The 27,303-nt window shown below is 39.7% G+C and overlaps 1 protein-coding gene across 1 annotated transcript in view; it reads left to right on the forward strand.

Annotated features, from left to right (window-relative positions):
* Positions 1-27,303, forward strand: part of LOC115218344 — a 98,153-nt gene that overhangs the window by 61,160 nt on the left and 9,690 nt on the right. The window contains exons 7-12 of the mRNA XM_036508426.1: positions 4,361-4,465; positions 5,698-5,901; positions 10,790-10,975; positions 16,012-16,185; positions 20,060-20,095; positions 23,387-23,416. Of these exons, the coding sequence (XP_036364319.1) occupies positions 4,361-4,465; positions 5,698-5,901; positions 10,790-10,975; positions 16,012-16,185; positions 20,060-20,095; positions 23,387-23,416 (735 nt within the window). The remainder of the gene's footprint in view (positions 1-4,360; positions 4,466-5,697; positions 5,902-10,789; positions 10,976-16,011; positions 16,186-20,059; positions 20,096-23,386; positions 23,417-27,303) is intronic.

Consider the following 27,303-nt stretch of genomic DNA (forward strand, 5'->3'; position numbering starts at 1 on the left):
ATTTTTTAAAAACGTTTTATTTTATATATAATTAATATTTTTTAATTAAAGAAAGTATTTTTTCAAACATTCACACACACACACACAAACACACATGTAGCTGAATTATTTATTTACATAGGTGCATTTTGCCCTATGACATAAAGGGTTTGATCCCACTATGTGGTATCTTGGACAAATATCCTTTTCTATGGCTTTGGGTCAGTCTACATTTTGTGAGTGAAATCTCATGGATAAAAACTGTACAGAACCCTGGTAAAGAGATTGTATCAATGATTCAAAAATTGCACTGGGGTCCATGTAATCAACTTAATCCCTTTGTCTGTCCATGTGACTTGTGGGCTACCCAGGCATCTCATTGCCGTTATCTATCTCTTGCAGCTCCTACTTTTCTATTTCTCTTTCTCCCCACTTCCCTACTAGATCTTCGTAATCATGCATATCCTCACGAAGAATCTGTCCCCACCCACCTCATAGTTCACTATCATGAAGCTGACACCCCCACCACCACACTGGGTTTGCCATTCTTCTAGCTGCATTGCAGCCTCAACAATGCAGGTGGTATGAAAACACAGCACCCTTACCACTAGGTAAAGTGATTGACATTAGGGACATCATCTGATCATAGAAACCATAGCAAAACGGCGATGAGCTGGCAGAAACATTAGCACACTGGGCAAAATGTTTAGCGGTATTTCGTCTGCCGTTACGTTCTGAGCTCAAATTCCGCCGAGGTCGACTTTGCCTTTCATATTTTCAGGGTCGATAAACTAAGTATCAGTTATGCACTGGGGTCCATGTAATCGACTTAATCACTTTGTCTGTCCTTGTTTGTCTCCTCTATGATTAGCCCCTTGAGGGCAATAAAGAAATAAGAAACCATAGCAAAATGGATGTTGGAGTGTGATGCAGTCCTTGAACTCATCGGATCCTGTCAAACCATCCAACCCAAGCCAGAATGGAATACAGGCATTGACTGCTAATGACAGTCTTCTAACACACTGGACTGCAATGAATCTGCCTGAGAATTATATTAAATATACACTTGTCTGTAGAATACTCAGCCACCTATGCATTAATTCAAGGGGAGGTAATTCAGTTGAGGTCAAGCAGTTGACTCCTAATAGTCACATGATGTTGTCGTTCCGACCACATGGTTTTGGTTTCAGTCCCTCTATGTAGCATTTTGAATAGGCGCAGGAGTGGCTGTGTGGTAAGTAGCTTGCTAACCAACCACATGGTTCCGGGTTCAGTCCCACTGCGTGGCATCTTGGGCAAGTGTCTTCTGCTATAGCCCCGGGCCGACCAATGCCTTGTGAGTGGATTTGGTAGACGGAAACTGAAAGAAGCCTATCGTATATATATATATATATATATATATATATATGTGTGTGTGTGTTTGTGTGTCTGTGTTTGTCTCCCTAGCATTGCTTGACAACCGATGCTGGTGTGTTTACGTCCCCGTAACTTAGCAGTTCGGCAAAAAGAGTCCGATAGAATAAGTACTGGGCTTACAAAGAATAAGTCCCGGTGTCGTGTTGCTCAACTAAAGGCGGTGCTCCAGCATGGCCGCAGTCAAATGACTGAAACAAGTAAAAGAGTAAAAGAGAGTAAAAAGAGTAAACGTCTCCTATCATAGACCTGTGCCAACCAAAACCATTTGAGGACACTTGGTAGATGGAAACTAAAAGAACCTCGTCATATAAGTGCGTGTGTGTGTGTGTGGTGTGTGTGTGTGTGTGTGCACATGTGTTGGTGCATTTGTTTGTAGTTGCACTTCTCTGAAGATTGCTCTACTGTGGTGTTGCCATTGCTGACATTCTCCCTTTCATTTAGTTGTACTTTACTAGAGAAAACAGGAAAGTATTAGTAACAGGGACTGGCATACACCTGTCCATCTATAAAAGCATCTAACCCATGCTGACATGGAAAGATGAATATAAACATGAACTAACAAAGGACATAATGTACAAGACATATATATATATATATATATATATATATACATACTCTCTTTACTCTTTTACTTGTTTCAGTCATTTGACTGCGGCCATGCTGGAGCACCACCTTTAGTCGAGCAAATCGACCCCGGGACTTATTCCTTGTAAGCCCAGTACTTATTCTATCGGTCTCTTTTGCCGAACTGCTAAGTGACGGGGACGTAAACATACCAGCATCAGTTGTCAAGCAATGCTAGGGGGACAAACACAGACACACAAACACACACACACATACATACATATATATATATATATATATATATATATATATATACATATATACGACAGGCTTCTTTTCAGTTTCCGTCTACCAAATCCACTCACAAGGCATTGGTCAGCCCGGGGCTATAGCAGAAGACACTTGCCCAAGATGCCACGCAGTGGGACTGAACCCAGAACCATGTGGTTGGTTAGCAAGCTACTTACCACACAGCCACTCCTGGGCATATATACAAACAAAAGTTCATACATTAAATTGATCTGATAAGAGAAGTGAAGTGAGAAAATGAATGTTTGTCCCATTTGTTGACTGCTGTTTCGTAATCCATGTTAGTTACATAAGCTCTCTAAATACACTCCAGACATGGTAATTCTGATATTTGTAAAGGGTGAAGTCTGCTGAATACATCTATTGCCTGTGGATATATATACTCTCTTTACTCTTTTACTTGTTTCAGTCATTTGACTGTGGTCATGCTGGAGCACCACCTTTAGTCGAAGAAATCGACCCCAGGACTTATTTTTTGTAAGCCTAGTACTTATTCTATCGATCTCTTTGGCCAAACTGCTAAGTTACGGGAACGTAAACACACTAGCATTGGTTATCAAGTGATGTTGTGGGCCAAACACACACACGCAAACATATACACACACATACATACATACATACATATATATATATATATATATAGCTTCGGCCCGAAGCTATAGTAGAAGACACTTGCGCAAAGTGCCACGCAGTGGGACTGAACCCAGAACCATGTGGTTGGTTATTAAGCTACTTACCACACAGCCACTTCTGCATTTATATAAATGAAACTATTTGCTATTTTATAACAGAGTCTGGTTCTTTGACTTGCCATGTAATTTTCTGTGTAGTCTGTTACAACACCATTATATATGCATGTGTGTGTGTATGCATGTATGTATGTGTGTATTTATTTAGATATGTGTTATGTAAATTACATGAAACAGCTGTCAAGAAATGGAATAATCATTTAAACATTTATTCTCTCTCTTCACCTCTCTTTTTGAATTAATGCATAGGTGGCTGAGTATTCTACGGACAAGTGGAGGCTTCTAGATTAGTGGTTAGGGTGTCAGCATCATGATCATAAGATTGTGGTTTCGATTCCTGGACTGGGTGACGTGTTGTGTTCTTGAGCAAAACACTTCATTTTACATTGCTCCAGTCCACTCAGCTGGCAAAAATTAGTAACGCTGCGATGGACTGGCGTCCTGTCCAGCTGGGGAACACATACACCATTGAAACCAGGAAACTGGGCCCATGAGCCTGGCTAGGCTTTAAAAGGGCGCATTTATTGTATTATTTCTTCACCTCTCTTACCTGATCAATTTTTATACATACTCTTGTCTGTAAAGGCAGTAATATGCATCAAACAATACCACCACTACCACTGGATGACTTTTATCTGCTACTCTTATGTTTTTGTGTTATTTGACATTATATATCTGTAAGAGATGCTATTTCAGGACAACTACTGCAGTTAATTTGACTTTCCATGATGTATCTGCATTAAGTGTGATACACAGATTGCTATTTTTATACTATATCTGTACTGGCTTCATAAATAACCTGAAAAACATTCTTCAATTAGAACATGATAATCTTGTCTCCATCAACAGTACATATATACAGTGATTGCACATATCAAGGAAATAATCTTCTACCAAACTCCCTCAAATCTTAGGTAATTAAAATCATTCTGGTTATTACAAATGATAGTATTTCAACTTTGAATGACTGCTGAGTCTACCAGAGTTTTACCAGTGGTGGTGGCAGTGTTTGTGGTAGTGGTATTTGTGGCATTCAGAACTGCTTTATTTCTCTCTGAAAGACTTTTATGATATGCTTATTTTTCAGAGAAAAATTACACATATCTGTCTATTGGGCCTTTAAGTGTGTATAGGCAGGAAAAAGTATCCATTTTTTTTTTAAAGTATCTTGTACAACAACACTTGATACTGTGATATTGGTGTCAGTTTGTGTATTTTTGTATATATTGTATATATCATGAGTATTTTTTGCCTTATATGTCTTACTATAACATTTTGATGTATGAGTCATGTTAACCCATGTCAGAACAAAATATTACTACACTGTTGTATTTTTATTGCAGGCAAAGAAGCAAAAGCTGGACAAATTATATCTATCTGCTCAGGAGTACCGGCATTCTTAATATTATTATTATTAATATGTTACTGCAAATCACATAAAAAGAAAGGTTTGTATGATATTAGAGCTTAAACTTTCTAATTACATTGGGTTGAGTGCATGCCAAGTCTAAGAAACACTTTCAGTTTCGCTTCACATCACATTAACAATTCTTGTTTCTCTTTGCCTTAAAAATACAATAATGAATTTACGTTTATATATTTGTTTTGAAAGATTTTTGATGTGAAATTTTGCCAGTTTAGCCAATAAAAACACATGCACTATATATTTGGTGTTACTTTGCTTCGGTGTTACTCTTTTACTCTTTTACTTGTTTCAGTCATTTGACTGCGGCCATGCTGGAGCACCGCCTTTAGTCAAGCAAATCGACCCCGGAACTTATTCTTTGTAAGCCCAGTACTTATTCTATCGGTCTCTTTTGCCGAACCGCTAAGTGACGGGCACGTAAACACACCAGCATTGGTTGTTAGGCAATGCTAGGGGGACAAACACAGACACACAAACACACACACACATACACATATATATATACATATATACGACAGGCTTCTTTCAGTTTCCGTCTACCAAATCCACTCACAAGGCATTGGTCGGCCCGGGGCTATAGCAGAAGACACTTGCCCAAGATGTCACGCAGTGGGACTGAACCCAGAACCATGTGGTTGGTTAGCAAGCTACTTACCACACAGCCACTCCTGCGCACTGTTATTTATTTTTTACATTAATCTTAATCTTATTTCGGCCAGAGGTCTTTCATCACACTCCTGTGACCTCATCAGTGGTCCTTTGCTTTCTTCTTTCTTATTTGTGTGTCTCTCCTTACTAACCGTCAGCCATTTTGTATTTTGTATTCCTATTGTATGCGTCTTCATTTGCGCATGCGTATACCTCTATGTGTGTCTATGTTTAGTTAGTGTGTGCATGCGGGGGGAAGTGTCTGCAATATTTGTATCTCCTGTTTATATACGTTCGTGTAATTTGTTTTTTTTTGTTTTTTTGTTTTTTGTAACACCAAATATATAATGCGCGTGTTTTTATTGGCTAAACTGGCAAAATGACCATTCCTAAATACAACAATACAATAATGAATGTTTTGTGTGCATTGTATGTAACTTATTATCATCCTCTCTGTGCATCACCAACCAACACGTAAACATTCCAAACATCTGGCCTCCTTCTTAAAGGCCATAGCCTTTACAACCTGTCTTCTCTAATGTGCTTATCTAATACTGTTTTGTATTGTTCTATCTAATGTACTGTTTAATATTGTTTGTTTTCAAGGAAGCACCGTCACACAATATTTTAAGGATATAGTGGGAAAATGTATGTCATGCGTCTTTCCATGTAAAAGAGAGGTTGCCACAAATGCTACAAATGATAAGCAACTTGAATTAATAGTGTCGCTAGTGCCCAGTGCTACTAGTGACAATAATACTTCAGATGTTGAGGAGCGAAGACAATTATCCTGTACAGCTCAAATTTCAAGTAAGTATTAAGAAATTGTGAAATATTATCATACTTCTGGTTACATAATTGTCAAAGTGGTTAGGTTACAGAACAAACATGTTCACTGGTGATGTACTGTATATTTCTGTGTATAAGACAGTCTTAAGGTTTGTAAAAAATTTCAGGAATTTGTCATATCTGTAGTATAAGACAGCTGCTAAATTACAAAACTATCTGTGTACAAGCTAGCTTTTGCAACAAGTATCTTTAGGAATACTGATCATGTAAAGATATATTGATCACTAGCAGTATCACCCAGTGTTGCTTGGGTTTGTTTCAACCCTTTAGAATTGGAATTTTTGAAAAGTAAAAATTTTTCATTATGCAACTTGTTATTCTCTTCAAGTGAACATTTTTTCCGTTGAAATACACCTAAAAATGGTGACACAGCAGTCAAAAATCATAAAAAATAGGGATTTTCATAGAAAAAAAGTATCTTTTTTATGTAAATAATTTTTGGTGTTAACATGGTCCGATTTGAATTTTTTCTTCTACAGAGTGAAGAGCAAGCCTTCTTCTATCATACTCACAATTTTGGTCAACTTGTGCTGCAGGGTCTCGAAGGAGATAGTGTTAGTTGAAGGCTACCAAACCTGCCACACACAGACAACTTCAGCTTTCTATATATAGATTTGCTACGCACTACTTTCCATCCTTAATAATGAAACTTGGTAGATCCAAAAGTTAAACACACAGACACACACACAGATATACACACAGACACACAAGTTGAGTTTTATATATATAGATTTCTCAACGGGGATTTCAGGGGAGAGTTTCAGGGAGTCGCTGGCGATATATCGTGATGATCAAAAATCCGGCCTGCTAAAATTTGGTTAAAGTGATTCAAACTGCAGACTCAACGCAAAATGGTCACATTTAATTCAAAGCGTTAAAAATGTTATGAAAACAATTGGTATGTGTTCACAAAGTCCAAACGATTAATACGAAAAAACCCTCCAGGCTACATCCCGAAAATTCATTTCTTTGCCGAATTTCTACAATGTTTACGGCAATTCATTTTTTTTATCTTGATCTTTTATTTTTGATGCAATTTACGCATGCTTGCACGCATGGTGAACACAGTTCACGTCAAACATCTGACTGAGTAAAGTTCACTATTTAATGCATGGGATAAGGCCTAAACAAACACATTATTGATTTTTGCACTTGCAAGATGAATTTCGGAACAGAAATAGCACAGTTCACTTTTCATTGCCTAAACTTTAAGTGACCCATTTTTGGTGGCTCTACGATTTGTTGGCTAGGAGGAGATATGCTGGAAAGTTAAACACACAGACACACAAGTTGAGTTTTATATATATGTATTACAATTTTTTTTTTACTTACTATATCCTTAGAAATTAAAATAAGCACAATAACAAATCCGTCTCTATATCATGTCTTTTCATACATACTTCACCTAAAGGGGGACTGGATTCTTCTTCTTCATCAAAATTTATCGCTATCATAACAACTGCTAACAACAGTACTATAATGGTGGTTCCTATGACTGAAATGTTTTAAACAGTTACAGTCATCCTGGTATATTAATAACCATTTACCCATACTTCAGATAAAGTCACAAACTGTCTAGTCAAGTCATCGTTTTTTGTTTAACATCCGCTTTCCATGCTAGCATGGGTTGGACGATTTGACTGAGGACTAGCGAACCAGATGGCCGCACCAAGCTCCAATCTTGATCTGGCAGAGTTTCTACAGCTGGATGCCCTTCCTAACGCCAACCACTCCAAGAGTGTAGTGGGTGCTTTTTATGTGCCAGTAAGGCGACATTGGTAATAATCACGCTCGAATGGTGCCCTTTTATGTGCCACGGCACGGGGGCCAGTAAGGCGGTACTGGCAATGACCTCGCTCGAATCTTTTTACACATGCCACCGACACAGGTGCCAGTAAGGCAAGTGAAATTTATAATTATTTTATACCCATATCAATATGCAACCACCTGCAAAAAAGAAGAAAATATGAGACTAGTTTCAAATTGAAAGTTATAAAAGTAGCCAAGAGTTTGAACAATCATGCTGCTGCTAAAACATTCAATGTTACCGAGAAGATGGTACCGAGAAGGCGGCGAGCTGGCAGAATCGTTAGCACACCAGCCGGAATGCTTAGCAGTATTTCGGCTGCCGTTACATTCTGAGTTCAAATTCCGCCAAGGTCGACTTTGCCTTTCATCCGTTCGGGGTCGATAAATTAAGTACCAGTTACGCACTGGGGTTGATTTAATCCACTTAATCTGTTTGTCTGTCCTTGTTTGTCCCCTCTGTGTTTAGCCCCTTGTGGGTAGTAAAGAATTTTAAAGAGTAGACAACGAATTAAGGTGTGCGTGGCTCAGACTGAATACACCAACCATACTATTGCCAATTGCCAGAGAATGTCTTTAAGATATTATCTTCCCATGACTTACGATGCAGTGGCCAGAACAGCCTGGGATAAGATAACAAAAAATGGACAAAGGTAACTACATTGAAATCTAGGGATCAAAGAATATTCGTGGAACTTTAAAATTAAAACAGCCACAAGTTAAAGCACATTTGGTCAGATATTGTTTTATATGACTACGAGAAAAATATAGCTCTGTTGTGGATATCAGCTGCCATTTGGACATCGATGTGGTCAGAAAAATACAGGAGAAAGAGGATACCTAAGGGCCATTGTTAAGGAGTTTGCGAATCCAGTACCAAAGATACACTTTCAACTTCATGCCTATTACGACTGGAGCAATGTGGTCCCCAGTCACATACAAACACACTTTGGGATAGCGCAACACAGCAGCTCATCTTCCCCGTTGATTGTCGACCATCGAAAGGCAGTGAGCTGGCAGAAACGTTAGCACACCAGGCGAAATGCGTAGCCGTATTTCGGCTGCCATTACATTCTGAGTTCAAATTCCGCCAAGGTCGACTTTGCCTTTCATCCTTTCGGGGTCAATAAATTAAGTATCAGTTACGCACTGGGGTCGATGTGATCCACTTAATCTGTTTGCCTGTCCTTGTGTGTCCCCTCTGTGTTTAGCCCCTTGTGGGTAGTAAAGAAATAGGTACTTCGGCTGCCATTACATTCTGAGTTCAAATTCCGCCAAGGTCGACTTTGCCTTTCATCCTTTCGGGGTCAATAAATTAAGTATCAGTTACGCACTGGGGTCGATGTGATCCACTTAATCTGTTTGTCTGTCCTTGTGTGTCCCCTCTGTGTTTAGCCCCTTGTGGGTAGTAAAGAAATAGATGGTACGAGAGTGAAGAAAGAATGAGGAAAAATTAAGACAAATGCCCAAACAAAAATGTGCAATGACAAGAGGAAGCACTCATTGGCTGAAGCTGGAAAAGGATGGAGCAGAATTGGTACTCCAGCAAAGACAAGATGGCTACATTGCAGCACAAAATAAAACAAGATCTTATGTCCTAAAATAGGTTAAATCATATGTCCTAAAATGGGTTAACCCTTTAGTGTTTAAACTGGCCATACCAGGCCAAAATTGTCTCCCTGTTTTATGCTCAAACCAGCCAGCTCTGACCTCTCACACCTACCCTACAAAGTCAGTCTAAAAATAAACAGGGACATCATCAAAATCTCAGAGTTACAAGATGCTGTACAATTAATTTAAAATAATGTAATTAAACAGGCTTTACATTTGACAGATTAATCTGAATGCTAAAGGGTTAAATATTATAAAGAAGAAAGTAAAGATTTTAAAGCAACAGTAGGTTGGCACAAGTGTTTTATGAACAGAAAAAAATCTGGTAATAAGAGAGAAAACAAAAATTGCCCAAAAGTCCTGAGAGATTATGATTGTAAATTATGACATGACACAGAGTGCAGCATTACTATGTGTTTGCTTACGTTGTCATACAGACAAACTTGTGACATCACACTTTTCTGTGCACATCTTAACATAAAGTCACTCTCATCATATCTCACTTCTTTACAAGCATTACAAGAAGTTTTATTGTAGTTAATATACACACAAAGCCCAAGTCCTGGTAATTTGGAACCCAAATTATCAACTTCAAATAAACTCAATTATATATTCATTATCATTCTGATAAAGCAACTGTCTCCAAAGTCCATAAATATATTTTCTTTAAATTTAACTGTCCACAAACGAATTTTCTTTTCTTTTTTTTTTTTTTGGAAGGAATAATGAAATATATATCGGATTGGCTATGTGGTAAGTAGCTTGCTAACCAACCAACCACATAGTTCTGGGTTCAGTCCCACTGTGTGGCACCTTGGGCAAGTGTCTTCCACTATAGCCTCGGGCCAACCAAAACCTCTAAGTACAGAGGCCTATCTTTGGTTATATATTGCTTCTGCAGCTGCCTTACCAGAACTATAGCATCAATGGTGCTTCTCCCTGGCACAAAACCAAACTGCATCTCATCTAATTCTCCCCCTAATTAGTTGGGCTATGACTCTCTGTAACTTTCATCATTTGATCCAACAATTTGGTACCTGTGTAATTATTTCTATCTAAGGCATCACCTTTACCTTTCTAGCAGTTGACTATGGTGCAGCTACACTAGTCATTGGATATGACTCCGTGAATTACCTGATTTACAATACAGGTGACTAAACCATAACCTACACCACCAGATATTTTAAGCATCTCAGCAGTGACTCCTGAAGAGCTAGGTGCTTTCCCTGTCTTCATGTCCTTAATTGCTTTACCAGAGTACTGCTGATTCAGGTAGCTGGTCCTTCAGTTGGCTCGACATTCATTTTCTACATTCAGCAGTATTTCATAATGGCATTTCCAAGCCTCTTTCTTTTCAGAATCACCTAATGCATGTGCAGTAGCATCCATTTCTCTCCTATATTGTTTTTCTTTTCCTACGATTATTTTCAAGACATTAACAATGAAAATACGTGTGAACAAGAACAGCCAAGAGATACCCTTGAGCTTATTAGGACATCCATTGAATCTGAGAGTAATAATTCAGGAGATAGTGGATACTGTGAAGGAACTCATGAAGATGATGCACAACAGAAGAACTGTGGCAATGATATATTGTTGCCTACAGCTAACAATATTGGTAAGTACTAAGCAATTGTACATTATTTACATTATTTGACAAATATTTGTCCTCATCTTTTTTGACAAATATTTGTCCTCATCTTTTTTGACAAATATTTGTTCTCATCTTTTTTGTTGTTAACACAACATTTCGGCTGATATACCCTCCAGCCTTCATCAGGTGTCTTGGGGAAATTTCGAACCTGAGTTCTCATTGCTAAGGTAATTTTCATTGTCGTCATTGAGGTCACTGCCTGGAATTGAAATCGGAATCTTGGGGTCAGTAGCCCATGCTCTTAACCACTATGCCATATACCCGTGAACAATTATGGAGTAAATTTTAGGGCTTATAAATCCAATATTTTCCTATTCTTTCTTAATACCAGTTCCCATATGCTATTCATATCTGCACTTGGTCTGCTTAGGAAGAGGTTGTGTCCTAGCATATGTGTGTTATTAATACGTTCAGGAACACACCAAGTATGGATTCAGGACATCCATATACCGCAAGCCAACCTTCACTGGACAATACCTCAACTTCAATTCCCACCATGCACACAGTGTAAAGAGCGGGATTGTTCAGTGCCTAAAACATCATGCAATGAATATAAGTAGCGATCGTGATACACACCACGAAGAAATGATCAAGCTCAGTAACAATCTATTAAGCAGCAACTACCCCAAAAACATACTATCCACTCCAGTTATGAAGAAAAGAGAGGACGAAACCAATAAACTGTCTATAGTCTGTCTACCTTATGTGAAGGGCCTCTCTGAAAAGGTACAAAAGATATGTGGCCCATATGACATCAGGACTGTATTCAAGAGTAATACAACACTTTGCAAATATCTCCTACAAGTAAAACCACCAATAGAAGAGAATATGACCAAAAACTGCATGTACTCCATCCCATCCAGTTGTGGTAGGTTATACAAAGGCGAAACATGCCACCCCCTCAAAATAAGAGTAGACAAACATCGCAAAGCTGTGACATGAGGTGATATTGATAAATCGGGTATAGCTGATCATGTATGGAAAAATGGAGACCACCTACCCCCGTGGGATGAAGTTAAAATAATAGACAGAGAACCCCTCTGGAAAATACGAAAACTAAAAGAAGCAGCACATATGCTAGGACACAACAACCTCCTAAATAGACCAAGTGCAGATATGAGTAGCATATGGGAACCGGTATTAAGGAAGGATAGGAAAATATTAGATTTATAAGCCTTAACATTCACTCCATAATTGCCCGTTGGCATATGGCGAAGTGGTTAAGAGCGCAGGCTACTAACCCAAGATTCTGAGTTCGATACCAGGCAGTGGCCCAACAACAACAACAACAACATCAAAAAATACCTTAGGAATGAGAACCCAGGTTCGAAATTTCCCCAGGGCACTTGATGAAGGCTGGAGGGTGTATCAGCTAAAATGTTGTGTTAACAACAAACAAGATGAGGACCAATATCCATCAAATGTAAATAATGTGCATAATTCCTCATCTCTTAAATATAGAACTGTACCTGATATAATCTTTTGTACCTGATATGGAAGCACTCCGTTGGTTACGACGACGAGGGTTCCGGTTGATCTGAATCAACGGAACAGCCTGCTCGTGGAATTAACGTGTAAGTGGCTGAGCACTCCACAGACACGTGTACCCTTAACGTAGTTCTCAGGGATATTCAGCGTGACACAGAGAGTGACAAGGCCGGCCCTTTGAAATACAGGTACAACAGAAACAGGAAGTAAGAGTGAGAGAAAGTTGTGGTGAAAGAGTACAGCAAGGATCACCACCATCCCCTGCCGGAGCCTCGTGGAGCTTTTAGGTGTTTTCACTCAATAAACACTCACAACACCCGGTCTGGGAATCGAAACCGCGATCCTGTGACCGCGAGTCCGCTGCCCTAACCACTGGGCCATTGCGCCTCCACTGTACCTGATATATCTGTAGCAGAGCTACATATTACATAGTAATATGTGAGTCGACCTGCACAGCAGACAAATATATTGATGAGGTGTCTAGTCTCATTTTGCAACAGTAGCCTCATTCTGAGAAACTAGCCTCCTTCTGAACTACACTGTAAAAACAGCCTCAGTTCCTGCCAAGCTTTGGTCAAAGACTCATGTCTTCTACACAGCTCCATATGCAATCTCCCATGTGCAACTCACATGTCTATTCACCTCAACACAAAATATATGGTTTGTAAACAAAGCTATTTTATCACACATACATTCTCAAAATGACTGTTCTCATTGCACACATGCAGACATACTGTAATACAAATATTATATGTTACTTCTTTTAGTGCAAAAGCAAAAATCAAAACTTTCTTTGTATGCAAACACTCACGTTTTTGTATGATACTCTATGCTTCCACAACAAAATGGGAACACAGAATAAACAATATATTTATACATAAGAATGTCTTACGGTGATTCATACTATTTTACATTTAATACCTATTTCTTTACTACCCACAAGGGGCTAAACACAGAGGAAACAAACAAGGACAGACAAACGGATTAAGTCGATTATATCGACCCCAGTGTGTAACTTGGTACTTATTTAATCGACCTCGAAAGGCTGAAATGCAAAGTCAACCGAGGCGGAATTTGAACTCAGAACGTAGCGGCAGATGAAATACCGCTAAGCATTTAGCCCGGCATGCTAACGCTTCTGCCAGCTCTCTGTCTTTTTTCATTTAATAGCATGCGCTTTACTACCAAGATATGTAAATGACTTCACATTATTTAGGCTTTTCCCATCAATGTGTATAGGAGTGTCAGGAAAATTGTGAACCGGTTGCCTCTGCTTCGCACCTTGAATTTGTTTGGGAGTAGGGCAAGGTTGGTGTATAACTTCTGTCTTCTTTATGCTGATGGTCAAACCAAAGGCTTTCCATGCAGCAGAAAACCGGTCTAGAAGTCCCTGAGCTTCCTCTAGAGAGGACACTACTAGTGCAGCAGCATCTGCAAAAAGTAGATCTTCAATGATACTGGTGCGTAGCAGTGTTCTGACTTTGAAACACTGATGATTGAATAGTCCACCACTTGTTCAGAACTGGAATTTGATACCACTTTGTACGTTGCCAAAAGCAAACCTCAGCATCACTGAAAAGAAGAGTGCAAACAATACAGGAACCATTACACAACCTTGCTTTGTGCTGTTTGTAAATTCGAAGGAAGCCGAAGATCCCCCACCGGACACGACAGCAGCCTTCATTCCCTCAAAAACTCCGCATACCGGAAGCCAGCAAGTGTATGGGGTCATCAGGAGAGAATGCGCGCCGTTTCGGGGCCTACCTCTCAGCTTGTTAATTTTCCCAGTTTCTCCACTGTAGAGCCTGTCATTTTATAAAGAGCCCGACATACCTTCTTTTCAAACTCTTTATATTATCCTTTCTCATTAGCAGCCGGCCACAAAACCCTCGGTTTCCTCTGAGTATTATCTGATGCACCAGTTTCATGACTTGCAGTTTCCTTGCGGGAAGAGGTCTTTGCTGTAGCATTTATTGATCTGCTGTGGTTTGAGTCCGGGGATGATTTGCTTCATTGTAATAATAGTATTGAGGCATCGTTTACACAGCTGGATGCTCATTCAGTTCCTAACTTTTAGCTGTTTCCATAGGAAGGGATCTTTTATTCCACATCTCTTTGAAAGCACAAATACAGCAGACGATCTGTTGACCGGGAGAAATTGATGATAATATCACCATTTGTAGTCCAGTGAACTTTGGAGATGTACACACACACGCATACATGTGCACACACACACACGTGCGTGCATGTGCATGCACACGCAAACACACACACACATTGTTTAGTAAACACAGTCTGAGTTGTTTTCATCCCATGAAACTATCAGCAGCTAATAAAAATATATACGGTGTTTATTAAATAATATTTATCTGTCACCTGATGGAGAGATTTTTTTTTCCTGATCTTAACAGAACATTATATATATATATATATATATCATCATCATCATCATCATCATTTAATGTCCGCTTTCCATGCTAGCATGGGTTGGACGATTTGACTGAGGGCTGGCGAACCAGATGGCTGCGCCAGGCTCCAATCTGATCTGGGCAGAGTTTCTACAGCTGGATGCCCTTCCTAACGCCAACCACTTCGAGAGTGGGTGATGTGTAGGTGTGTGTGTGTGTATGTACACACACACACACACACACACAGAGGAGGCATATGAAACTAGCAGGAGCTATGATATTGAGAATATAACAGCCTGTCAAAGGCCTTTGGCTAGATTCCACACTTGGTTTTAGTGCTAAGTGCTTAGCTTCATATTTAGGATTTGTAGGGAAAGGGCTGTTTCAGAATGCAGGAGAGGGCACAAAAGCACCTGAAGAAATCTTTATATATAAAAGTGAATTTGTGTGTCTGTTTCCTACGATTTAGATTCCTAACTACTCCCACATTTTGCGGTGCAGTTTAACCATAGTCGTGATTCATATCGAGCCCTTCTGGGTACTAGCACGCGTCTACGATGAGACTACGATTTAAAAAAAAATTTACCATCATTTTTTTCCGTTTTAATGCATTTTTTTCGCTATTATATAAGGGAAGTAACTCTCTAAAAATGTCTACGATGAGTCAACGATTTAAAAAAAAATTTACTATCATTTTTTTTCCATTTTTAATGCATTTTTTTTTGCTATTTTTTGGCTATAACTCTCTAAAAATGCTTATATAGTTAATTCCCTTACAAACCCGAGCAACGCCGGGTGATACTGCTAGTGTAGTATAAATCACTAATCAGAAATCAATATAAATTAATTGCTTTTTTCTTTTACCTCTTCTTTCATCATTATCATTTAACGTCCGTTTTCCATGCTAGCATGGGTTGGACGATTTTGACTGAGGGCTGGCAACCAGATATCTGCACTAGGCTCCAGTCTTTCTTCTTGTTTATTTACAATTTAGTCACAATTGAAGGATAAATGCTTATTATAGACTTTATCTCTCATTCTAGCCTCATGCAGTTATTTAGTATGGACTTTATTATATTGTTTTTATTTTCATGTGATTTGAAGCAGATGACAGCATATGTAACCATGATGAAAGTCTACCAACAGTCACCCCTACTCCAAAGATGGATAGAAAAACTAAAAGTAAACTGTTGAAAACTATGTCATTGAGTTTTATTTTGGGCTCTGCTTCTTCAAAAATTCAAAATGGTTCATTATTGAGTCTGCCTGACAATTTGGGTAAGTATGAAGAATTTGTGAAATATTATCAAAGCTTGTGATAGTTCTCATACAGTTGTCAAATGGTTAGTTTTCAGAAGTGGAATCCAAGCCAATTTCTCACTATTTTGTCTATCATGTCCAAAACTTTAGATCTTCCATAATCCTTGTAGACATAATGAGAGATGGGTCTAGAGGAGTTGTGAGGTTGCTAGAGAAGTATCATGGTGGACCTGTGCTGCGTGCAATAGGCTAAATGCAGAGAAGCCTCAGCCATACCGTTCACAGACATGAAACAAAAGTACAAGTTTTCCTTGATTGGTAGCAGTAATGGTATGAGTAGAATAAGCATACTTTTGTAGAGAAGTGTGTAGATAAAGTAAGCAAGGTAGTCAGAGTGAATGATAAGATAATTAAACTTTGATTAATTTTACATAATATGAGAGCAACAGTTATCTCCACATAATTTCCACAATCCGGATTAGCAGATGAACTGAAGATCCAGTTCAATGAAGCCTCATTCTTACTACTTTAGCGACAAATGGCAATGTCTTCATCATTTTGGCTAATAACTTCAATAAACATGTTTGGCAACACCCTAGAAGTTTCCATAACATACATGGATATTAAAACTTGGATCTAAGAGACAAGGAGGAAACAAAGCTCCTACACGTCTATAATGTTGATGAATGACAATTTGCAACACTGACTTCAGGAAACCGGCCAGGCACCTCAACACCTACAAATCAAGTAAACACACAAGCCGGATAAACTTCATTCTTAGATCGTGAATGCTAAGTCTTTTGTCTGAGAAGAATGTACAACCCAACACAGATTGGAAATTAGTGGCTTCAGAGGAAGATCTAGAATGGATTCAGAAATACAGAACTTCACTTAGGGAATGACAAAGGACTGTGACAATCAGTAATGCCCCTATTGATGGAGGCCAGGTGGTTTATATCATCGTCATTATCATCATTATTTACTGTCCATGCTCCATGTTGACATGGGTTGGACAGATTGGTTTACTACTACAGTCAAGATGCCTCACCATCCACGATACACCAGATTCTGCTTTACACTTAACAATTATGACAATATCGACGTTTATAGACTTCAGCATATGGAGCATATTCTTTATATGGGTTTTCGAAAATTTTCACCAAAAATTTGACCCAAAAATTTTTCAAAAATTTTCCCCGAGCTAAAAATAGATTTTTTGGTGGCTAAAATTTTAGGTGGAAAATTTTACCCACAAATTTTTCGAAAATTTTCACCAAAAATTTTACCCATAAATTTTTAGAAAATTTTCACCAAGGAATGCATTGTGCTTCAGTATCTGTTTTGGCATGGCTTCTATGTTTGGATGCCTTTCCTAATGCCAACCATTTTACAAAATGTAACTGGATGCTTTTATGGCACCAGCACTATTAAGATTGCCATGCAGCTTGCAACACCACAAACTCTGAGGGGACAGTTGTATGCTAGGATATGAGGGGTTAAAGGTATAAAAAAGGGAGCAGAGTAGAACAGGTTTCCTGTCCTTGTGTGGCTTCTCCCATTTTAGAAGAAAGGGCTGGAAGTGATCAAGGTAGAGCTGAAAGTGGTAAAATTAGTGGTGATTAGTGATGTATGGGGTGAGTAGAAGTGAATGGGGAGAAAGGAACTAGGAGTGTGGGTGGGTGGGTGGCAATTTCAGGAGGGTATGGGGAAGAGAGGTGAGTGAGAACTGTAAAGTTTGGGTAGGATTGAAAGGTGGATATAGTGAATGATACAGAAGGGGTGTGAAACGACCAGTGGTGCAGGAATTGGTGGGAGGTAGGAGGAGTAGATGATTGACTGGCAACGCAGGAAAAGGGTGGGAGATGGGCAACAGAATGATGATACAGTAATCAGGGATTCTCAATGTGGTCAGTACCACCCCAAGGGGGTGCTGGGCATGTCAAAGGGGGGCGTTGGGCTCGAGGGGGCAATGAGGTAACACAATATGCTAGACTTTACCTATAATAGTAATTATATTTTCTACATGATAAAGCTAGAAATCCTTAAATCCTTAAAAATGTTTTAGCCCAAAGGCCGAGGCCATGCTGGGGCACCTCATTAGGCACAGGGAAGTCATCAACTTGCAAGGAATAAAGTAAACTTTCAACTTTTGTCTGTATTAATTGTTTTTTCATAATTTCATTGTTATGCCAACCAGTTTTAGAGTAAAATTTATAAATTATCATCCATGTTAAATTAGTCAAGCTGTGATACCCCATTCGCCACTTGGGTGGGTGCAAGGCATAGCAACTACTTAAGAGGTAATGGGTGGGGCTACAAAAAAGGTGGGTGGGGCTACAAAAAAACACTGCTATAAGCAGAAGGATGAAAGAGAAAGAGAGAGAGAGAGAGATGTAGTAGAGTAGGTTGGGGAGGGGAAAGCAGACGCAGAGGAGGTGAGTGAGAGGTGCATGGTGGTCCATGCACCTCCCTCATGGAGGAGGAGAGATAATGTTGTGACTCAGTGGGTGGGTGAGTGGAAATGATCATTGTAAAGTTTGGGTGGAGAAAACAGTGTTAATGGTTGAAGGATGAATCGTGAGTGAAGGTAAGTGGTACCAGGTAAGCACTGGAGTGAGAGAGATGATGGTGGCAGGGTGGGTGTATTTTGATAAGGAAACTGGGAAAAGGGCCTTGTTGTCCATACATACACACCATCCGGTCAACTGACCAATCAGTCAGTCAACTATCCAACCAAGTGGCCAACTTACCAACTGCTCAACCAACCAATCAACCAGTCATTGAACCAACAAACCAACCAGCCAGCCAACAAACTAGCCAATCAACCAACCTGCCAGCCAGCAAGATTAGCCATCCAGCTGACCACACACCTCCCCAACCAACCAACAAACCAATAAATCAACCTACCAACCAACCAACCAACAAACCAATAAATCAACCTACCAACCAAACAACCAACCAACCAGCCAGCCAGCCAACCAACCAACTAACCAACCAACCAGCCAGCCAACCAACCAACCAACCAACCAGCCAGCCAGCCAGCCAATCAACCAACCAACCAACCAACCAACCAACCAACCAATAAATGAACCAACCAATCAACTAATAAATCAACCAACTTATTTACCAAACAACCAACCAACCAATAAATCAACCAACTTATTTACCAACCAATCGACCAACCTACCAACCAGCCAGATCAGTCAGCCAGCTGACCACACCCCACTCTCCAACCAACCAACTGACCAAACATGGTAGAGTTTAGTGCAGGCAGCCTTCAATATCCTACCTGTCAGCAGTGAATTCCTCAGGATGCACCCTCTTCCTGACAGCCTCCCAGACAACTCCAAAACAGTTGGGCTAACGTACCTCAAAGAAGACTTAGATGTGAAATGTTCAGCATACCCAAAACAAAAAAAGACTGTTTCCTAAAGACTCAAAGAAGGTGATGATATTGCTCTTTACTCTTTACTCTTTTACTTGTTTCAGTCATTTGACTGTGGCAATGCTGGAGCACCACCTTCAGTCGAGCAAATCGAACCCAGGACTTATTCTTTGTAAGCCTAGTACTTATTCTATTGGTCTCTTTTGCTGAACCGCTAAGTTACCGGGGATGTAACTACACCAGCATTGGTTGTCAAGTGATGTTGGGGAGGACAAACACAGACACACAAACATATACACACACGTACATATATATATACATATATGTGACGGGCTTCTTTCAGTTTCCATCTACCAAATCCACTCACAAGGCTTTGGTCGGCCCAAGGCTATAGTAGAAGATAAAAAAAACCCTGCTTCATTGAATGAGAGAATACATTTCTGAAAATTCATATGATTTATAAATTTAGTAAACAATATATTCATATTTCCCAATTTTATTTTACAGATGAACCCAAGTGCCGTTTATCAATTCCAGTTCAAGGTAAGTAGATCATTATTATTCACATTCTACAGTCTATAATCTCTCTAATACAAAGTGAGCAGATTTCAACAAGGGGAGTATAATATGCAGGGTATTTTTAGGGAGCTGTACCTCTGAAAAACTTAAACCTTGTGTATAATACGCACCCCTTCTCTAACTTGAGTCAAGGAGGTCTGTATAACGTCCTTGGTTTGTAAAACTGTATATGGTAACGTCCTTTATTATTATTGTATATATAACATAATGCAAACGTGTAGCTTTTTTGTGCATTTTGTTTGCAGAAAACAAAGAAATAACAGTAATGACGTTAATAAATGTTGCTTACTGCAAGTTATGGATGATCCTTTTATGACTTCATTGCTTTCAGGTTTAGCTTAAGGTATTTTTGTGTCCGACCTCACAAAATGCGTCTGAATAAACATTGCCGGACAGCAAATAGAGTCTCGGACATTGCTTAGAAAATATTATTCATTTTTAACCTCGTATATAGTATGCAGTTGGGATTTTGACCTTTAAACTTGGAGGGGAAAATGCGGATTATACTCGAGGATTTACGGTATATATCTCTATCCTTATAAAAAAACGAAGTTTGTTTGTATGTTGACTGCTGAAAATGCTAATATTTGAGATTTTTCATGTCATTTCAATTAATTTTACTTTTCTGCAGACAGCTGTACACTAATTTTATGAAAATGGAATGATGGGGGCTGAGTTAGTGGTATATTGGTTCCTATTTCTAGTGACCCATGTACCTTTTATTTCACCATAATGCTTTTTACAGATAAGGCATACCTACACAAAGGGCCACACCAAATTCTTTTCTTCATGACTTCAGAAAATGGATATTTTTAAGTAAAATTTTCTTCAACTATGCTTACAATAGTACAGATTCCAACTATATTGGAATTTGTTGTGAAAACCTTTATTTTGCTCCCAATAAAGCTGAATCGTTTGAAATTTCCAAAACTGCTCTCCTGACTTGTGGAGAATGATTTTCGCAACAAATTCTGGAATCTAAACCATCTGGAACATTTTTTATAAAATTTCATTTAAAAATATCCATTTTTCAGAAAGTTAAGAAACAAACTCTGTGGGGCACAGTTGTGTAGTTATGACTATAAGAACACATTTATATATACATGCATGCAGGAAGGCTGACATTTTTACATATACATTCTCACATAAATATAACACACATGTATATTTATATATACCTACATTCCTATATACATTCCTATATTTTTAAACATTTATCTCAGATGTATACTTTTATAATATACTAGCATTATGACCTGACAACATGAGTACTGTCCAAATCTCCGACCAATCACATACAGCTAGCTGGCATTCAATTGACGTATCAAGTTTCGGGCATTTTGATTGGATTTTGAATAGAAAATTCACAAAAACGTCACTTCTATTGATTTTTTAATGGCTTTGCGGGGTGACTGGGGAAATGTAAAGATGTGCATGACCACCCTTGGACAGTTTTGAATGACCATAGAAAGTACGAGCCCTCTAACTGAAAAATTGTGGATTTGTATAAAGGACACACACACACACACACACATTTTGCCATTTATATATATAGAGATTACAGTAATACTAACACATGCACACACACACACACACACACACACACACACACACACACATACATTTACTAGCTCTACAACTACTGCCAACACCAAACGGGGAGGGAGGGGCCCTTCACAGTTGGAGACAAGCACATCTCAACTGTTTTAATAAATAAGAAGCACCCACTGAGGTCATGAAGAAATTCTTTCCATACATTTTTTCCTGTCTTTCCATGCCTCGAATTCATTGAACAGCTGGTAGCTGTGTATTTTATGATTATGCTCTTATCTACTGATAACCTCCAAAATAATATCTATCCAGATAAACTGATGACAGTAGTCCCAAATACAGAAGCCAAATGTCTATGGGACCAAAAGGTCTCCACAGCATAACTGCAATTTCTAATGCTAAGTCAAATACTCAGTTCACAGTTTATGCCAAAACACTACAAAACACCCAGTCACTACAAATTCATCTTATCTGCAAAACACTTTGATTTACTATTGGAACATCCCTTCTCTTACATGTATTACGGTTACAAGGTGACTATAGCAAACGATGGAGAGAAGCCTAAGAAAGGCTTGGGGGGCAGGGATTGCCGTAGATATCTGAGAGCATTCTGGGTGAAAGCAGATGTTGGAAGCACTCCGTCAGTTACGATGATGAGGGTTCCGGTTGATCCGAATCAACGGAACAGCCTGCTCGTGAAATTAACGTGTAAGTGGCTGAGCACTCCACAGACACGTGTACCCTTAACGTAGTTCTCGGGGATATTCAGCGTGACACAGAGAGTGACAAGGCCGGCCCTTTGAAATACAGGTACAACAGAAACAGGAAGTAAGAGTAAGAGAAAGTTGTGGTGAAAGAGTACAGCAGGGATCACCATCATCCCCTGCCAGAGCCTCGTGGAGCTTTAGGTGTTTTCGCTCAATAAACACAACGCCCGGTCTGGGAATCGAAACCGTGATCCTATGACCGCGAGTCCGCTGCCCTAACCACTGGGCCATTGCGCCTCCACGTGAAAGCAGATAAGTAAGGTGTGACAGTAGGCAGGGAAAGATAATGGGAAACGGAGGTGGTTTGGGGTAGGGAAGAAAAGTATCCGGGAAAGGTGGGGGTTGTAGTATGTGGCTATTCTGCTCCCAGGTTATAGAGAAGTGATGGATGTTTGGATATGAAATTTGAGGGGCAAAGGTTGACAGTGCAAAACCCCTTATATACAAGCATTGCCAAAGTGGTTTTAGGATATCAAAGGCGGCGAGCTGGCAGAAACGTTAGCTCGTCGGGCGAAATGCTTAGTGGTATTTCGTCTGCCGTTACGTTGTGAGTTCAAATTCCGCTGAGGTCGACTTTACCTTTCATCCTTTCGGGGTCGATAAATTAAGTACCAGTTATGCACTGGGGTCGATGTAATCGACTTAATACCTATGTCTGTCCTTGTTTGTCCCTTCTATGTTTAGCCCCTTGTTGGTAATAAAGAAATGGGTTTTAGGATATCAATTCTACTGTGGTAGCCGAGTCTTTTTAAGAATGGCAAGGTGCCAGTTATCTCAATCCTTTTTCATCTCTTTTGTAAGGCTCAGCATTCTGAGATCAACCTTCAGTACTTCATTCCATGTCTTCCTCTTCCACAAGTTCCAGGAACACAGAAGCATAACCTGTATTTTATGCCTTATATAATTTAAACTGTATTTCTCTATTTCATTTTTTCAGAGCATGGTAGCACAGCTGTATCAGCTTATGGTATGTATATCTTTTTCAACTAAACTATATACAGTCTGCCAAGTGAAACTATAGTCATAGCCAATGCTGGGGTCACATAACTGGCACCTGTGTCAATGGCATGTAAAAAGCACCCTTTGAATGTCGGGCCTCACACAGGTAATAAGTAACCAAGACCTTTAGTGATATGCCTATTTCTTTACTACCCACAAGGGGCTAAACACAGAGGGGGACAAACAAGGACAGATAAAGGGATTAAGTCGATTACATTGACCCCAGTGCATAACTGGTACTTAATTTATTGACCCCGAAAGGATGAAAGGCAAAGTTGACCTCGGTGGAATTTGAACTCAGAACGTAATGGCAGACGAAATACGGCTATGCATTTCGGCCGGCATGCTAACGTTTCTGCCAGATTGCCGCCTTTAGTGATATGCCATGCTTGAGAAGACTCATCTAGCCAACTGAAATCATAAGTGTGACCGGTGGTGGTGTCATTCCACTGGCACTCATGCTAGTGGAACATAAAAAGCACCCATTACATTTTAGGAATGGTTTGCGTTAGGAAGGGCAATCAGCTGTAGAAACCATGCCAAATGAAATTGGGGCCTGATGCAGCTCTCTAGTTTACCAGTTTTAGTCAAACAGTCTAACCCATACCAGCATGGAAAGCAGGTACTAAATGATGATGATGATGAAGATGAGGAATCAGCCTGCATTTATCACTCGCCACCCCATAAGTGTAATGGGTGTTTTTACGTGTCACCTGCATAGATGCCATTTGCATGACATTGGTATCTACCACGGCTGCAGTTTTACTTGGCTTCATGGGTCTTCTTCTCGAGCACAGCATAATGCCAAATGGACTCGGTCGTTGCTCTGTGATGGGTCTTCTCTCAAGCATAATATAATACCAAAGATCTCGGTCATTGCCTCTGTGAGGCCCAGCATTTGAAAGGAGCTCAACCACTTCTGCCTCTGTGAGGCTCAGCACTTGAATGGTGCTTTTCAAGTTCCACCTGCATGAGTGCTGGTTATGTCACACCAGCATCGGCCATGACTGTGATTTCACTTGGCTTGATGGGGATTTTTTCAAGCACAGCATATTGCCAAAGGTCTCGGCCACTAGTCATTGCCTCTGTGAGGTCCAAAGTTCAGAGATCATACTTCACCACTTCATCCCATGTCTTACTGGGTCTACCTGTACCACAGGTTCCCTCCACACTTAAGGATTGGCACTTCTTTACACAGTTATTCTCGTCCATATGCATCACATGACCATAGCAGTGCATTCGTCTCTCTTGCACACCACTTCTGGTGCCTCTTATGCCTAACTTTTCTCTCAAAATGTTTACTCTCTGTCATACATGCACACTGACATTGCACATCCAGCAAAGCATGCTGGCTTCATTTCTTTCAAGCCTATGCATGTCCTCAGCTGTCACAGCCCATGTTTCACTGCCATGTAGCATAGCTGTTCACACACAGGCATCATGCAATCTACCTTTCACTCTGAGAGAGAGGCCCTTTGTTGCCAGCAGAGGCAGAAGCTCTCTAAACTTTGCCCAAACTAATCTTTTTCTGACAGCTATGCTCACACAGCATCCACCTCTGCTATAACGTGATCACCTAGGTAACTGAAGTTATTTACTACCTCTAGCTTATCCCCATGGCAATTGATGGGGTTCTATTTTATGTACATTTTCGGTGTTTATTCTACCTGTGCATCTACCACACGCAAAAGCTATTTTCCCTGTTAACCTTCGTCTGATATTGCTGCACCTTTTATGTGTCAAGAGCTTACACTTGGTTCATCTTAGAGAGTTAATACCTACACCTTTTCTACACATAGAGCAGGGCTATCTACCTGAAGGGACTTGTAATTTGTCTGCCTTCCTACTTACTACAACTTTGGTTTTTGGTAGGTTAACTCTAAGGCCCTTCAACCTTGCTTCCACACCTGGAACATCTTCTCCAGTTCTGGTAATGATTCAGCTGTAAGAACAAAGTCATCAGTGTAGAGGAGTTCCCAGGGGCAGCCAGTCTTAAATTCTTCTGTTATTGCCTGTAGGACTATGATGAACAAGATGGGGCTGAGCATCGATCCTTAATGAACCCCTACTTCTACCCTAAATTTTTTGCCGTACACATCGCTAATCCTCACAATATTGGTAGCATCTCTGTACATAACTTGTACAGCTCTCACCAGCCACTCATCTAACCCTAGTTTCCACATTGTCCACCAGATAAGGAATCGGAGGGATCCTGTTAAAAGCTTTCTACAAGTCCAGAATGTCAACGAATTTTAGAGAACAATGACCAGTTTAATTGAATGTTTGAAAGAAAAGCAGAGAATTTGCATTTTTTATTCTATAAGTAGCTTCAAAATTGGAAACATAATACTCATCTCTATAAATATTCAGGTAAACATATATATATGTATATATGTAGCATTGGATTTTTCTAACTTTACATATTTTTCTAATTTGTAAATATTCTCTCTTTTACTCTTTAACTTGTTTCAGTCATTTGACTGCGGCCATGCTGGAGCACCGCCTTTAGTCGAGCAAATCGACCCCGGGACTTATTCTTTGTAAGCCCAGTACTTATTCTATCGGACTCCTTTTGCCGAACCACTAAGTGACGGGGACGTAAACACACCAGCATCGGTTGTCAAGCAATGCTAGGGGGACAAACACAGACACACAAACACACACACATACATATATATATATATACATATATATGACAGGCTTCTTTCAGTTTCCGTCTACCAAATCCACTCACAAGGCATTGGTCGGCCCGGGGCTATAGCAGAAGACACTTGCCCAAGATGCCACGCAGTGGGACTGAACCCGGAACCATGTGGTTGTTTAGCAAGCTACTTACCACACAGCCACTCCTGCACCTATTGTTTGTTTATGTAAAACATGAAATTGAAAGAAACCTGACTTTACTTTTCAAAGCAAAACATCGAAATTACACAGTGTAGCCATAGACATATGACATATTTCTAAACACATGAACTCACAGACACACATATACACACACACACACACACACAAACACACACACACACACACACACACACACACACACACACACATAAATTTTCATAGGCACAGGAGTGGCTGTGTGGTAAGTAACTTGCTTACCAACCACATGGTTCCGAGTTCAGTCACACTGCGTGACACCTTGGGCAAGTGTCTTCTACTATAGCCTTGGTAGGCTATAGTAGAAGACTGTAATGCCTTGTGAGTGGATTTGGTAGACGGAAACTGAAAGAAGCCCGTCGTATATATGTATATATATATATAATATATATATATATATATATATATTATATATATATATATATATATATATATAATATATATATATATATGTGCGTGTGTACGTGTTTGTGTGTCTGTGTTTGTCCCCACCAAAATCGCTTGACAACAGATGCTGCTGTATTTACATCATTGTAATATAACTGTTCAGCAAAAGCAAGTGATAGAATAAGCACTAGGCTTACAGAGAATAAGTCCTGGGGTCGATTTGCTCGACTAAAGGCAGGACTCCAGCATGGCCACAGTCAAATGACTGAAACAAGTAAAAGAGTAAAAGAGAACCTTTTGTCTTCTTTCTGAGGAAGAAAAAGAAGCAAAAAGGAAAAAAAGAGAAAAAAAACGAAAATGCTTTCAGTGATGACTACACCACATTTCCAGGAGTGTCACTCATGGAAGATCTTCCAGGGACATTCTTCCACTTTTGAAGTTCCCATGCCACTCAAAACATTGCAGACAACCCACGGTCTCATCGCCATAGGCTTGTCAAAGTATGTTCAATGCCTCTGTGGCAGACTTGCCAATTTTAACACAAAATTTCCCATTGGCTTTTTTGCTCCTGTCCAAGACAAAATCACA

The sequence above is a fragment of the Octopus sinensis genome, linkage group LG13 (assembly GCF_006345805.1).
Source record: "Octopus sinensis linkage group LG13, ASM634580v1, whole genome shotgun sequence".
Taxonomy (NCBI): Eukaryota; Metazoa; Mollusca; class Cephalopoda; order Octopoda; family Octopodidae; genus Octopus; species Octopus sinensis.